Here is a 14,614-nt window from a genome sequence, read left to right as displayed (position 1 = left end):
GTCAGTGGGCGATCCTTTCTCTGCACTGGTATAGCAGCTTGGCTTGAACCGATGAGCAAATCAGAGGGAGAGAGAAGAAAGAGTGTGATATAATCAGGCATTGAACAAAATGCAGCCGTAGTTCACTCCCATCTGTGAATTAACTTTAGACTGCCTTTTTTCCCCCTTACCTTTTTTCACGGCACTTGGAAAGAACCCATGGCAGTTGCCAGCATGCTAGTCAAAGCACTCTACTGCTGAGCCACACCTCCAGCCCAAGACGCTTTTGGTCTACAGTACAACTACCAGACACTTGTCCTTTGAAATATGTCTGAGTTCCTAATGGCCCATGTACAGTCCACAGGGTCACGATTACACTCTCTTCCCCTCGTACAAGGATCCAGTGTGGTCTCTGAGGAAGAGAGGTTACCACCTCACGGGTTTCCTCTCTCCCAGACAGCTTCACTCACCACGTTCTTTCAGCTGGAGGTGACATCAGGTTCCAGAGCCCATGTGTAGCACATAGTGGCTTTCTGCTCTTTGATCTCCCTGTGTCCTCTTGAAGGGCTTGTGACCTCTCACTTGACCCTTGACCTCATAAATTCTGGAAACTCCTCACAAATCACCAAGAAGATTAAACATCAACTGGGGTCATAGTAAGGAGATTCAAGCCACTCCAGGCAGACAGGGAGGAAATAGAGTGTACTTACTGGATACAGAGGTAGCATGGAGTCATTGGCATCTGAGGAGAGAGGCCAAATGGTCCCAACTGAATGTTACACACCTAACCCTACAATCTGATGTCAGGCGGGAGCTGTGCCTATGGGCTCAGAGAGGTCATTTAGCCTGTACCATATGGGACCTGGGCACTGTGGCAGAATGCACCTGTGGCTGAGTGATTGTGCACACACACTCGAGCGTGCACGCGTGCACACACACACACACACCACATGCACACACACACGCACATATATATTTGAGTGCTGCCTACAGTAGCTGACCCAACACACCCACCATTGCACTGGGGCACTACACGTCACGTCTCCACAGCCTGAGGCTTTCTCTCATCTGCTTTTGCTGGTCTCCAACCTCTGTCTTGTCTGTGTCTCTTCTCAGAGGGTATGAACTGCATGAACAAAGACCATGGCTGTGCCCACATCTGCCGGGAGACGCCCAAAGGTGGGGTAGCCTGTGACTGCAGGCCCGGCTTTGACCTTGCCCAAAACCAGAAGGACTGCACACGTAGGTAGATGGAGGCAAATGGGTCAGATACTCCCACTTGTCTCCTACCATTGCTCTGTAGTGGTGGGTGCTGGGCATTGGTCAGGGAGGGATCTCAGCACCCTGGGGTAGAGGTTGGGGTCAGCTGAGGGGCTTGGGAAAGCTGGAGGGATGGGTCATGACCTCCCAGTTTGGAGTTTTCTATTCTTGGTATGACACCATCAACACAGCCCTAGGCACTGGCTTGGACCATGTATAGAGCCCTGAGGTCAAACTCTCCTGTGGGGGAAGAGGGCCATGACTCAGAATCTTTAAAGCCCCACTTTGTCTATCAGCCTGAAAAGCCTTAGGTGACAGAAGAGTATAAAGAAGTATAAAGAGTATAAAGGAGAGTGGATGACAGGGGGTGGATGAGAGGAAGTGGACCCAGTGCTGACAGTTTTCCAGGTAAAAAGGTCAGAACCCAAGAAGTTCAAGAAGAACCCTTGCCTGGGTTCTTTCCATTCCCAGCACCGCATAAGCCAGGCATGGTAGTGCATACCTGTAACTCCAGCACTTGGAAGGTAGAGACAGGAAGGGAATCCAATGTCACCCTCAGCTATCTAAAGAGTTTGACACCAGCCTGTGCTATATGAGACCCTGTCTCAAACACAATACATACGTACATGCATGCATACATGCATGCATACATGCATGCACACATGCACACCTACATATACATACATACATATATATACACACATACACATACATACACACATACACATACACACATATACACACATACATACACACATACAAACATACATGTATGCATGCATGCATATATACACACATACACACATATACATACATACATATACACACATACACATACATACACACATACACATACACACATATACACACATATACATACATACACACATACAAACATACCTGTATGCATGAATACATACATACATACACACATACATATACACACATACATACATATATACACACATACATACATATACACACACATACACACACATACACACACATACACATATACACACATACATAAACATAAATACATATACATACACATATACATACATGCATGCATGCATAAATACATACATACATACATATACACACATACATAGCAGAAATCAGGGACCTCCACAGGGCTGAGCACAACCATGAGCCCCATAGCTGAAGAAAGCAGCAGGCCAGAGGGACCTTTTCAAGGCCTGCTTGCCTGCCTGGAGGAGACCTGTCCTGGGACTCAACATAGTATGGCCTCTTTTTATTGGGGGTTTTATGGGATAGGGTTTCACTGTATCCCAGAATTTGCGACGTAGACCAGGCTGGTCAGGCAGAGATCCATCTGCTTCTGCCTCCAGAGTGCCAGGATTAAAGGCGTGCTCCACCACGCCCATCCCTATCCAACCTCTTACCATGGGCATCCAGCGCTTGAGTAGGAATGGAACTAGGAAAGGAAACAGGAGCTTAAGACCTCCAGAGGCTTCCAGAGCACCGGATGCAACGCACCCTGCCAACAGCTTAGTGGGAAGGCGTTGGGCTGCGGGCTCAGCTAACTGGCCATGGGGATACCTCAGCGGAACCAGGTTTCATCAGCCTCGTGCTTGGATACAGAAACAGGCCAGAGAAGGCTCTTCTGACTCTTGAGGATGTGCTCCCGGCCTCCTGGGCTTCAGCTTCTGAGCTGACTGACGCTGCCGCCATAAAGACCACGGCTTTCCCTTATTCCTCTAGTCTGGGTAGGAGACAGCTGGACCACCATCCCCAGCCACTGTGACTCTCCCAGCTCACCTTCCACAAACAGTTGCCAAGGCCCTGGGGACCCATGAGCGCCTGCTGTTCTCCCTGTCCCCTGGGGCTCATGCTCCATCCTCCCATGCTACCTATGCAGCTCCCAAAATGAAGTCACTTTCATCTCCAGCGTTTCGTGAACTTTTCCTTCAGAGATGTTAACGAGTGCCCGCTCGCCCTAGATACTGATAGACAGGAGTACGATTCCGCCCAAGTCCAGCTTGGGGAGCCAATGAGTTTAGTGGGCTTATTTACAAAGCATGGGTGACCTCAAAGCAGCCACACAGCCAGAAGGTCTCGTGTCAGCATGGATGATGGCTTCCCCAAAGCCACAGACAGGAGCCCCACCCCCAACCTCCACCCCTCAGCCCTGCACAATCTATGCACTCTATCACCACCTCAGACCGCATGCGGCTGGGGCAGAATCGCAAACATCTGTTCTGATGAAGAAGATAATTGCTCTGGTACTTCAAGGATAACATCTGCCTACGGTCAGGATATGGGCCAGCCTTTCTCATTACGCCCAGCTCTTTCCCAAGGAACAGCAGAGACATGCACGTTGGCTGTCACCAAGGCAGAACAAAGATGGCCTGGACCCTGGCCTGTCCCCACAGATGGAGACTTCCAACTTCAAAGGAAACACAAGCTATCTGACCACTTTCAGAGCAGATGGAGCTGACAATGGCTCTCCTGGTCCTCGTGCTAAGTGAGGGCAGAGGCAGGCACAGGCCCCAGACAGCACAGCCTCTAAAGACTTGCTCCATGCCAACACTAGAAAGAGGGCGCTAGTGAGCTCACTGGACCAGTTTGCCACTTTAATCCATCTAAGACAAATGCCCCACAAGAAGGCTTACCCAAAAGGCTCCTCTGGGTATCTGGCTTGGCTGGAAAGACTGGGGAGAAGCCAGAGTCTATGGAAAGCGAAGACCTCTACCCTAGTCACCACAGCGTCAGAAAAGGTCTAAGCCCAGCCTAGAACATGTCCTGGGCCATAGGTTCCCAAGCCCCCACCCTTCCTGATTAGGTATAGAAAGCCTAATTCTAAGGAGTTGGGACAAGCCCTATGGCTTCCCTGGAAGATGGGACCCAGGGGGTCTGGTTTTGGTCCCTTCTGAGTGTGAGGCATGGTTAAAGATGACTTGGGGAAAAAAAACAAAACTGGGTGGTGGTGGTGTGGTGGTACATATCTTTAATCCCAGCACTCAGAAGGCAGAGGCAGGTGGATTTCAGTGAGTTTCAGGCCAGCCTGGTCTACAGAGCAAGTTCCAGAACAGCCAGGTGTACACAGAGAAACACTGTCTTGAAAAAAAAATAACACTGTCTTGGAAGAGCAAATCCCCAGATCCCATGTAAATCTAGATACATAGTACTGTATGCTTGCTGTCCCAGTGTTTCTGTAGTGAGATGAGAGGAGGATACAGGAGAGTGCCTGGGAGCCCACAGGTCAGTTAGCATGATATACAGTGGTAAACAAGAAGAGACCCTTCCTCAAACAAGGCAGATGATGATGATCAGCTCATAGGACCCAGAAGACCTGCGTGAGCCCCAAGCTCACTTGTATTTCAAGAACCTTGGACTCTAGAGTTGGTCAGGAGCCCAGGCTGGAGCCAGAAAGCTCTATACTAGTAGAGAAAGACTAGGGCTCCATACCCCAACCCTTAACCCTCCAGAGTCAAGGGTCCTTTTCAGAGATGAGGACATTCCTTTACCCCTTGGTCTTCCCAGAGCCCAGCATGCAGAGCCAGAGAACTGTCTGTGGTACTCTGGATGCCTTGTTCCAAGATCCCCCTGTGACCACTCTGAAGAGAATTCTCAGTTAAAAAAAAAAAACAAAAACAAAACCCCAAAGCATAATGACCATCCTAAGATTGTCCCATCCCCTGAGACCTAAGCAGGTCCTGCTCCTGAGCCCTGGGCTTTTGTTCTCATGAGGGAACGCTGGGCTGGGGAAACTTGGGGCCTGTCACCACCATTCCTAAGTGTAGAAAGGACAGACTTCATGGAGGAGATCCTGTGGGCCATCTAACTTCCATGGAAGTGGGGTCAAGAGGAGGACACCACCGAGAGGCTCTGGCTGCTGAAGACTGTGTTGAGAGGCCAGATAGATACCCTGTCCAGCCATTTAAATTCTGTCTCTACCTGCTATGGAGACATCATTTGTCCAAGGTCCAGGGGCCAACGGTGACAAGTGAGCCCAGAGGGTCATGATAATCCCTTCCTAAGGAGAAACATGTGCGAAACGTGACTGCAGAGGTCCATTCTGCCGTGGGTGGAAGCCATGATGTCACCTCCAGTGACTTCTCCCCTTACAGCCATCTGAACGGACCTACTTAGTAGGCACGACTAACGAAGCTCTCAGATCTGGAATTCGATGCTCCTCTAATCAGGCCTGGCCTCAGACTGACTTCATAAGTGGATAATGCATGCAGACAGAGAATAGACATCCACTCAGGGTCTCTATGAGACATGATGTCCTGACACTTAGGTGGCAGCCATCTTGGCCACCTCGAGTAATAAAGAGTCTCCAAGAGCCCCTGGGAGAGATCTGACTTAGATCCTTGTCCTCATCTGGTGGTCTCTCCTCCCCCTGCCCCAGACAGTGGCAGTCGTCATTTAAATAAACTTGAACTTATCATTTCCCTACTTCAGACTGGCTCCTGGCCTTTTCTGGGTGCAGGCTGCCAGGGAGCATCTTGGATGAAGGGCCCTAGGTTGTCCGGCTACAGACATCACCAACCACATAATGTAGGTCGTTCCCAGCATACACCCCAGATGACATAAATTTGCTTAAGCTCTGCCTATCTCGGCATTGCTGAGTTCCAGGGTCAGGGCTGTGAGGGAGAGTGGATAGATAGTAAGAACTACGAAAATGAATATCACTTTGAACCACGGCTGTCATCTCCCCTACAACTGATCCTGTATGTCCCAATGTTAACAGGCATTTGCCCCAACAGGACCAATGTGGTTAAAGTGTCTTGCATGTGCATCTAGCCTCTCCCTTTCTCCCATGTGAGGCCCCAAGTCTACTCCTCATTCACCTCCAGATACTAGCATTCATTCCTACTGATACCCTGAAGGGCCTCAGGGACAGAGATGAGTCTCCACTACCATCTGTCTTCGAAATGCCGTTCCCTCGCCACCTCAAACTTCTACTTCCTTACCCCCACGCCCCCCCCCAAAAAAAATGACCAGTGCCTGTAAACTAACAATTTCTGTTGTTGTTCTGTTTATACACACGTGTGTACACTTTGGGACTAACTAGTAACCTGTAACTATGGAAACGGAGGCTGTCAGCACAGCTGCGAGGACACGGACACGGGCCCCATGTGTGGCTGCCACCAGAAGTACGCCCTACACGCCGATGGTCGGACGTGCATCGGTAAGTAGGCACTATAACCTAGTACCACGTTGTGCCACACTGCCCCCGCAGGTGCCTTGTGTGGTCCCCCAATCCTGGAGGAAACAAAGGGGAGACAAGAAGAAGAAGCACCCACAAGGCCAATGGGTGTGGCAGGCATCCCAAGGGCAGCTTCTATGAGGATTTACCTTGGGTCTCTTGGTCCCATGGGACCAAGTTCCCTAGGGACATCTAGGTTGGGTCTCCCTATTGTCTGCAGCAGGACGCTTCAGCTTGGGGGTGGGGGGGAGTGTCATCTGTCCCTAATGCACTGGAATTTTCTGATGTGGAAAAGCCTTGGCAGCCACAATGACTCTGCACGAGCACTTGTAGGGTGCTGCAGGCTGCCAGGTGGAAACTGAGTTTCCTAGCACATGGCTCACTGTGAGGGTGGGGCGTGCACCCTGCGCGGGGCGTGTGCGCTTGGGACTGCTTCTCGTTCTGAGCTGGCCGGCTCTCCCTTGGACTTCCTCGCCCTCCCGAAGTCCCTCTCCTCAGCAGCTCCTGTCCTCTCACCTGCTTGCTCCCTGGAGTCCTGAGTGAGACCCAGCCATTTCCTTCTTCCAGGCCCACGTCCCCAAGGGCAGCTTGAACATTTGTGGTTATTTTGTGCAATAGTTACTAATATGTTTTTTTCCCTCTTTTCGAAAATAATAATAGCGAGATTTAAAAAAAAAAACTAAGAGAAAAAGAATTTAGACCTTGGAGTCAAATGTCTGCTTGTTAGGACCCAAGATGAGCGGTGGGAGTCATGCTTGGTTCTTCTTTGCTATGGCCCCATTTCTTATGATCAACCTGAGGGGTGTTTCTTGAGGGGCTTTTGAGTGACAGAAAGGTGTTGGCTGAACCCATGTATGTATCCGTGTCCCCAAAGCTGCTGTCTTATCCCTCCCCCTGTCGCTGCTCCTTGGTGTCTTGGAAAGCCGGGTGCTAGGCTGGGAAGGGGGTCCTAGGTGATCCCTTCTGTGGTTGGGCTATCCTGCTGCCTGTGGTGGCTCTCCCTTCCTCTGTGTGGTCTCTTCTCTCAGACAGCCATTCTTGATTTCGTTTTACCCCATTCCTGCTGCTTCTCTCGTGATGGTCCCTGATTGCCTGTCTTGTCTGACAACTTGACATTCATTAATCATTTCTCAGAGCCAAAAAGCCAAAACCATACCAACCAATCAAAAAAAAAAAAAAGATTAAAAACCAAACCAGGTGTCAGACCAGTGTCTCTATTGCAGCCTGATCCCATCTAGAACCTCCTGTCCTCTGACCTCTCTCTCTCTCTCATCACTGTCTTGCCCAGAGCTCCCTTGAGCCACTCCGGTCTCCCCTCTGTCTCGTCTGTCCCATTCTCCCATGTCCAGTCGAGCCTGCCCTGCAGCGGCTGGACCAGCACAGACAGCTGCTGGGGAGATGAACTCCAGCCTGGGTCTAACCCTTCTTGCCTGTGTCTTCCTCACTCACCCTGTCTCATCTTATTTTTGGTCTTTTTTTTTTCTAATGTCTGCTGCATGTGACAGTCCCTGCTTGGATCTCTTTCCCCAAGCTCACACTTCCTGTCCGTCCCCTCTTGTTAGAAACTATCCCACCCGACCCCACCCCAGCTCCAGCCACTGTGGCTTCAACTCCTGGCCAGGATGAGAAACCTCCTGTCCCGCTTTGCTCCCTGTCACCAGGCCCAGTAAAGCATCTTGGGACAGCTTTGTGCTCAGTGACTGGGGGTTCCCTGGCCGGCCCGGGCCGTTTCCCTCCCGCACGCTCCTAAAAAATGACGGATCCTTCTCTGCAGCCCTTGTCAAGCACTTGAATGTTTAGCTCTGGTCCTCTAGACAAGCAGGCAACCAGTGCTGCCCAGATCCCTGGATTTTCTGTCTGTCCAGTGGGATCCAGCGTTCCGTGTGTATGTATGTGTGTGTCTCTCTGTGAGTTTTGTCCTTAACTTTGCATGAGTGGCAGCATCCTTGTAACAGGGCATCTGCTGTCGCAGGTATATCCATCACCAGACCTCGCAAACCTGTCCCCTTGTCCTGTGCTTTTGTGTCGTACGTGCTAGAGCCACAGGGACCTGTAACCGCTTCTCTCTGTGAGCCTATTGCATGCTGTCTGCATCCGTGTCCTCCACACGGGCTTCCTGCTCTGACCCCAGCCACCCACCCCGCCCGTCTGCACACGGGCCCTGTGTGCCCGCTGTGTCCAGGTCTGTGTCGTGGCCACCTTCCTCGTCTGCATGCAATCCCTCCCACCCTTGCTGCCTCTCTGCTTTGCCCTGAGCACACCCGCCTGGAAGTTCCTGGGATTAGCCCTTGGCGAGGGCACCGCGCTGACCCGGCATGCTGTGTTGGCTTTGTGTGCGCCACGCCAAGAGGCTGACTGTCTTGGGCCGCGGGAAGTGGGCTCTCATTAACCACTGGCTCCGTGTTTGTCCCTTACTTGTGTTCTAGAGAAGGATGAGGCTGCAATTGAGCGCTCTCAGTTCAATGCCACGTCAGTAGCTGATGTGGACAAGCGTGTGAAACGGCGGCTCCTCATGGGTAACACTTTTCTTCCACTTCCTTTGTTCTCCCTGCCCTTTTGGGTGTGTGGGTAAGTGTGAATGAATGCTGGCCTGGGGGGGTCCCGGCATGCGGTCACGTGTCACACGCCAGCCTCGGGGAGTATGAGAACCTGGGCACTGATTCGTGAGTGTACAGATAGATGCTGGCGGGGAGGTGCGAGCCCATTCATGTGCTAGCATGTGGGTGAGCACGAGGATGTGTGTCTGTGTGTGAGGTGTGGGGTCTCCATGTGTTACATGTGAAGGCGGGGAGGCCCCAACGCAGATGGGAACTCGTTGTTTTCCTTTGTAAAACCGTTTGCCCTCCATCGAACACGCTGATTTCTTTGCTCGCATATTGTAGCAAAGAACCCAGCACCCATGTCTAGTGGCCTGAGAGTATAAACCACCTCCGCTCCCGTAGAAACTAACGCAAATGTTAGGCTTCAAGGGTGCCACACTGAGACTCGGTGGCCACTGGGACCCGGGTGGGAGGGGTTCTGTGCAGCATGGAACTCTGGCCTTGCTCTCAGGTGACCTGCTGCCTCAGTCTGCTGCTAGATCAGCCTGAGGAGAAAGGGATGGGAAAAAACCCACTCTTAGTACAGGGTCCCACCTCGCATTCCCTCCTTCCCCCACCCATCAGTGGGTCCCTGTTCTAAGTGGCTGGCCTAGAGGCAGTGCCAGCTGCCTGTGCCTCCTGGGCCTCACAGCTACAGCCCCCAGGGTTGTCTCAACCTGCTCGGTGGCACTGTGAGCCTCGGATAAACTTTTCCAGCTGTAAGATTGGGTAGGAGAGTCTTTATTTCTCAGAGAAGGAAACTGAGTCTCCCTGGCTTGCCCCAGGTCACTCATTACCCTACACAGCTAAGGGCCTTAGGGGCTGTGGCCATGCGGGTCCTGGAGGTCAGAGCATGAAAGTCTTAGCGAGGTCACCTCATTTTGTAACACTAGTGTGGAGGCCCCAGCTGGAAAGTATATGAACTCTCAGAACTTCTCTCTGAAAGAGGCCCCTGTGAGAGAGTTGGGGTGCTCTAGGACTTCAGACCCCCCAGTGAGGCAGGACAGCACTCAGGGCATTTATTGTGCTAAATAGACACAGATCTGGAGAATAGCAGAGGTGAGCATCCTGTTTTGTTTCTTGTCAGAGCATACTTGGGCATTGGATTCAGAGACAGGCCACATGTGGACGGACAGACAAACAGACAGGGAGAGAGGGAGGGGAGCTAGAACTGAGTCAAGCTGATGGTGTTGGCCTCAGAGAGGGAATGCCTTGGGAGAGTCTGAGGCTGGAGGTGGCTTGGGCCCCTGAGATCACGAGACAGGAGGGAGGGAGGACAGGCCAAGGGAAAGCACCTGGCAGCGGGAGAGGAAAATGAGGGACAGGAAATTCTGTGATAGGCCAAGGCCTGGGCTACCTGGCTCCTTAGGTTATGTACTGACCCCTGTACTAACCAGCTTCCACCAGAGGTCAAGGTGAAGATGTGATAAGGCAGGCCAGGATACTTGGGGTTCACTAGAGTGAAGACCACATGTCCTGTTGTCATAAAACCCCCAAGATGACTCTGCAGGTTTCAGCCCGGAGTTATTGTGGATGGGTTTTATTTGTGGAGTGGGGAAAGCTAGAGGCTGAAGGTGCACCCCTCAGGAAGGGATGGCAAGGGAAAAGCTCCGCCCCCCTCCCACTTCCTAATTTGCCTCTCACTCTGGCTTTCTGGGCTCTCCACACATCTAGAGCAGACTGATTCTCAGCCGAGAGAGCCTCCCTTCCCTGTGGGAGCCCAGAGTCATATAATGCTCTGGCAGTGGCTTCTCATCCTGGGCTCCACCAAAGATGTGCATGATCGAGACTACATCTCCCACTCTAACTGATAGAACCAGGAACTTTCCAAGGGAGACTCTGTTGCCCTGACCACAGAGGCCATATTCCTTAGATGCCTATGAGTCAGTTATCACCCTCATGGTTGTGAACCAGAACCAAAACGCATGCACACGCACACACACATGCACACACACACACACACACACACACACACACACACACATCCAGAGGATGTGACCCATAGAGGGACGTGTCAGTCTCCAAGCCCCCCAGCTCCCTCTTGGGACTTGCTACTCTTTGCCCAAGCTGTGTTATTTTGATTACAAGGCTCCCAGTTTAGAGGCTAGACGTGGCCCAGCCTGGGCTCAATCCTGCAGCAGCACTCGTGTTCTGGTGCAGGTAGCTTTTCAGGCTCAGAGCCCCATTCCTGTCAGCACCAGACAGGACAGGAAAGGCCAACCGACCCTGGTGATAACATTACAGAAGGTGAGAACATTACAATGGTTTCTCAGGACAAAGGTGGCTCCATCCCTGGCGGGACAACAGAGTATTAGCCCATTGGCTGAGAGAAAGCTCCAATGAAGCCATCCTTATCCTTCTTGGGGTGGGGCGAGAACCCTCCAGAGAGCAGGGAGGAATAGAATCCATTCAGACCAAACCGTCTAAGGAGGCCTCCCAGCACAGGGCCCTTAACACAATCCTGTCAGCAATGGCCTTCATGTCTTATGGGTTATAACTGGTCCGGCCAAGGCTGAGGACCCTCTGCTAAGGCACAGCCCACATTGGTTCTCTCTCATTGATCCAGCCCAGGGTTCCCAGTCTTCCTGTCCATAGCAGAAGCTCCCAAGCCAGACCTGCTCATGTGAGACCTACTGAACAGTGTGAGCTGTGCCTCCGCTCAGTCCTTGCAGTGGGGTCCCCCTTCCCTGACAGCCTAGTGTCTTCAGTCCCTCTGCCAAATCTCCCTTCCTCCACAGTGCTGCTTCCTTGGATCCCCACAGCCCCAAAGGCATCTGTCCCAAATCATGCCTGCAGGCCCCAAGTCCTGAGAAGGGAGGCGAGCACAGCTAGGGTGGGCTCCTGCAGGTACCAAATCCAAAGCCAGTCATCATTCACAGAGCAACCCGAAGCTCTGTTAGCAGGCGTGCAGGCTCTAGTCTGTTCTCCCAAAGGCACCAAGGAGCAGAGCCTACAGCCAGCCAGCCGGGGCTCTACAGGAGCCCTCGGGAGAGCAGGAAGCCTGTGGCCAGGGCTGTGACTCCAACTTTGTACTCCACCCAGGCTTCACTGAGGTGGCACTGACATGGTTGATAAGGACAGAGAGAGGAGCTGCTCTATGCTAGCTGACCTCTGCACCTCTCTTACCCAACCTTCTCAAGCACACATTTCCCTGCTTCCTCTTGGAGTCTGTCTGGGAATGGATGCTGGATACTTATGCGTGTCAGAGTAAATAGGACACTGCCTAGTATGAGAGGGGGTGTCTTAGGTTTACAGGGATAGGAGTCCTGCCCCCCAAAGCCTTCCCTGTCCCTCTGTACTTGAAAGGCCCTCTTCATAAATGTTCCCCCTGATGGCCAGAGTTTCCATCCAGCCCAGTGTCCATGAGCCATCAGCAGCAGGCATTGCATAGGCAAGGCCCAGATCTGGAAGAGAGGTGACGATTTTGGCCTTGGAGCCAACCTACAAGGCCCCTGGGAGCCACATCTGCCAGGGTTGTATCTTAGCTCTCTGGGAGACATCTTTGCACTGGGACTTGCACATTGCATATCCACTAGAGCTGTCAGGAAGACGATATAAGCCCATGTGGGAAAAGCAGCTAGCATGGGGCAGCTTTTGCCAGCTGTTGGCATAGGTGGCCCAGAGTCCAAGCCCAAGAGTGGGGGCAGCTGTGAGTTTGGTAGGTGAGCGGGCAGGGTGAAGCCAGCACTGGCTCTGCCTGTCCTCCCCCAGTCCTGTCTCCCAGTGTCTGTCTCTGCCCTTCCATTCTCCCACTTCCCCCACCAAGGCCTCTAGTGCCTGACCAAGCAGCTAATGGGGGTGAGGGTAGCTTCATTCGGGGGGTGTGTCCTGCTGGGAGGAGCTTCCTGGTGCAGCCTTCTCCAGCAGTCTGAGGTGGGCATCTCTGTCTCTCGTCTCTCGCACTTACCCAACCAGCCTCAGAGGAGCTGGAGGTCGAAGAGTGTGGTAGGCAGGACAGCACCCCAAGGTCTGCTGCATTGTGAAAGGTCCAGGAAGAGGTAGGGGGCTAGAGAACTGTGGGATAGGGAAATTAAAGGTGACAATGGCTTATACTAAGGGGGTCCACACTGCCACACTGTCTCAAGCCTCGTGAGTCTAGGCTTTGGACTCTACTCGCATCTCCCTACAAGTTGCCCACTCCCTGCTGGCAACTACACACCACAATTCTACTCCCCACGCCTCGTTTTCCCAGCCCACACCCCACTTATCTGGATGGGCATTGTCCCTCTGGGTGTACCCTCTTCCTGTCCTGAGCTCCCTGCCTCAGTGGGTCACCCATCACTGCCCAGTGCCATACTTAGGATGATTCTTTCTGGTAAGGCTACCTCCAGCTCTGATGTCCCAATCACACTTCCACTGGGCCTCAGTACAGCTCTGTGTCACCTGTGTGCCCCTTCTGTGCTCACAGGACCCAACTGCCCACAGAACTCCAGAAACTGGGCAAAATCGAAAAGGATCGGGTGACCAAGTTACGCCCACCTTCTAGACTGACCCCACGTGTGTCTAGTCATTTCCCTCCCTGAGTTCAGTCAGCTTATATCTGGGGCTGATGGGAGTTAATGGCGATTTGGCTCTCGAACCGTAGAATGGGTAGAGGTGGGCAATCCTGCCGGGGTTACCAAAGAAAAGAGGAAGGGTACCTCTGGCTGCCCCCAGATAAAGAAACTGAGACTTGAAAGACAGGAGCTACACAAAGCCACAGAAGCAGCACTTCTGGGCCTGGAGACCAAGCCTGGCTAGAGGACTCTCTACTGTCTAGCAGCCGGCTGAGGGATAGCATCACTGTGAGGTGAGCCTTACAGGCGGAAGGCAACCCTGATGTGGGCCCTCCTCTCCCATGACTCATGTTCTATCTGTCATAGTTGGGCCCAGGCACCTTTGACACTCTGACGCTTCTTGACCTCAGCCCTCTCAGGGTATACCCTCTTCCTGCCTGGGCCTGTGGCTGCATCTCACGACCCTGCCACACTGCCTGTCTCTAGATACCCAGCCTCCTCCCTGTCTCTCGCCCCACTAGTACTTAGCTGGAGGCACAGCCATCCTCCCTGGCACAATCCTTACCGCTTTCCTCAGCTCCTTGCCCTTTGGGATTTGACCCGTGTAACCCCCAAACCTTCCGATATGTGACCTCAGAGCCCTGTACCACTAACTACACTGCCCGTGCCTGACTCCTGATGTTTCTGCTAACCAAGCCCCAGTCTTGCCAGCACTCAAGTGGCCATGTATATCTCCATGCCACAAATGGAAGGTGCAAGAAAACAGCGTGACCCTCCTCCACCCCGATCCAGACCGGTCTTCACCAGTGTAGAAAGAGACAAACCCATGATGTTCTTTCCTCCCAGCCTACCTTCCTGGGAAAGACCCGGCCTGTCCCCCCACCTCCACTTGTCTTCTGAGTCTCTCTAGCCAAGTCCCCCTGAACTGAGCATGTGGGCCAGGGCAAGCAGACTGTCTCTCAGGTCTCTCTCAAGCAGGGTTCCGAGACTGCCATGGACAAAATGGCGGGAGTCAGAGGCGGGGGATAGGGAGAGAGTAGGGGAACGGCTTCCGGTTCCTCCAAGTTGGAGCTTGTTGATACAGATATATAGCTGTTCTTATAGCATGGACCCCATGGTTA

At 52.5% G+C, this 14,614-nt stretch overlaps 1 protein-coding gene across 3 annotated transcripts in view; it reads left to right on the top strand.

Annotated features, from left to right (window-relative positions):
• Positions 1–14,614, top strand: part of Scube1 (signal peptide, CUB domain and EGF like domain containing 1) — a 121,992-nt gene that overhangs the window by 64,420 nt on the left and 42,958 nt on the right. For 2 of the 3 annotated variants that reach the window (XR_015624121.1, XM_087557475.1), the window contains exons 5-6: positions 1,096–1,221; positions 6,284–6,400. Coding sequence is in view for 2 of the 3 variants with exons in the window: in XM_087557475.1 (XP_087413601.1) it covers positions 1,096–1,221; positions 6,284–6,400 (243 nt within the window). In the remaining variant the exon portion in view is untranslated. 3 annotated transcript variants of the gene reach the window in all.

This window comes from Rattus norvegicus, chromosome 7, assembly GCF_021556685.1.
Source record: "Rattus norvegicus strain SHRSP/BbbUtx chromosome 7, alternate assembly SHRSP_T2T, whole genome shotgun sequence".
Taxonomy (NCBI): domain Eukaryota; kingdom Metazoa; phylum Chordata; class Mammalia; order Rodentia; family Muridae; genus Rattus; species Rattus norvegicus.
This window is presented reverse-complemented; position numbering and strand designations above follow the sequence as displayed.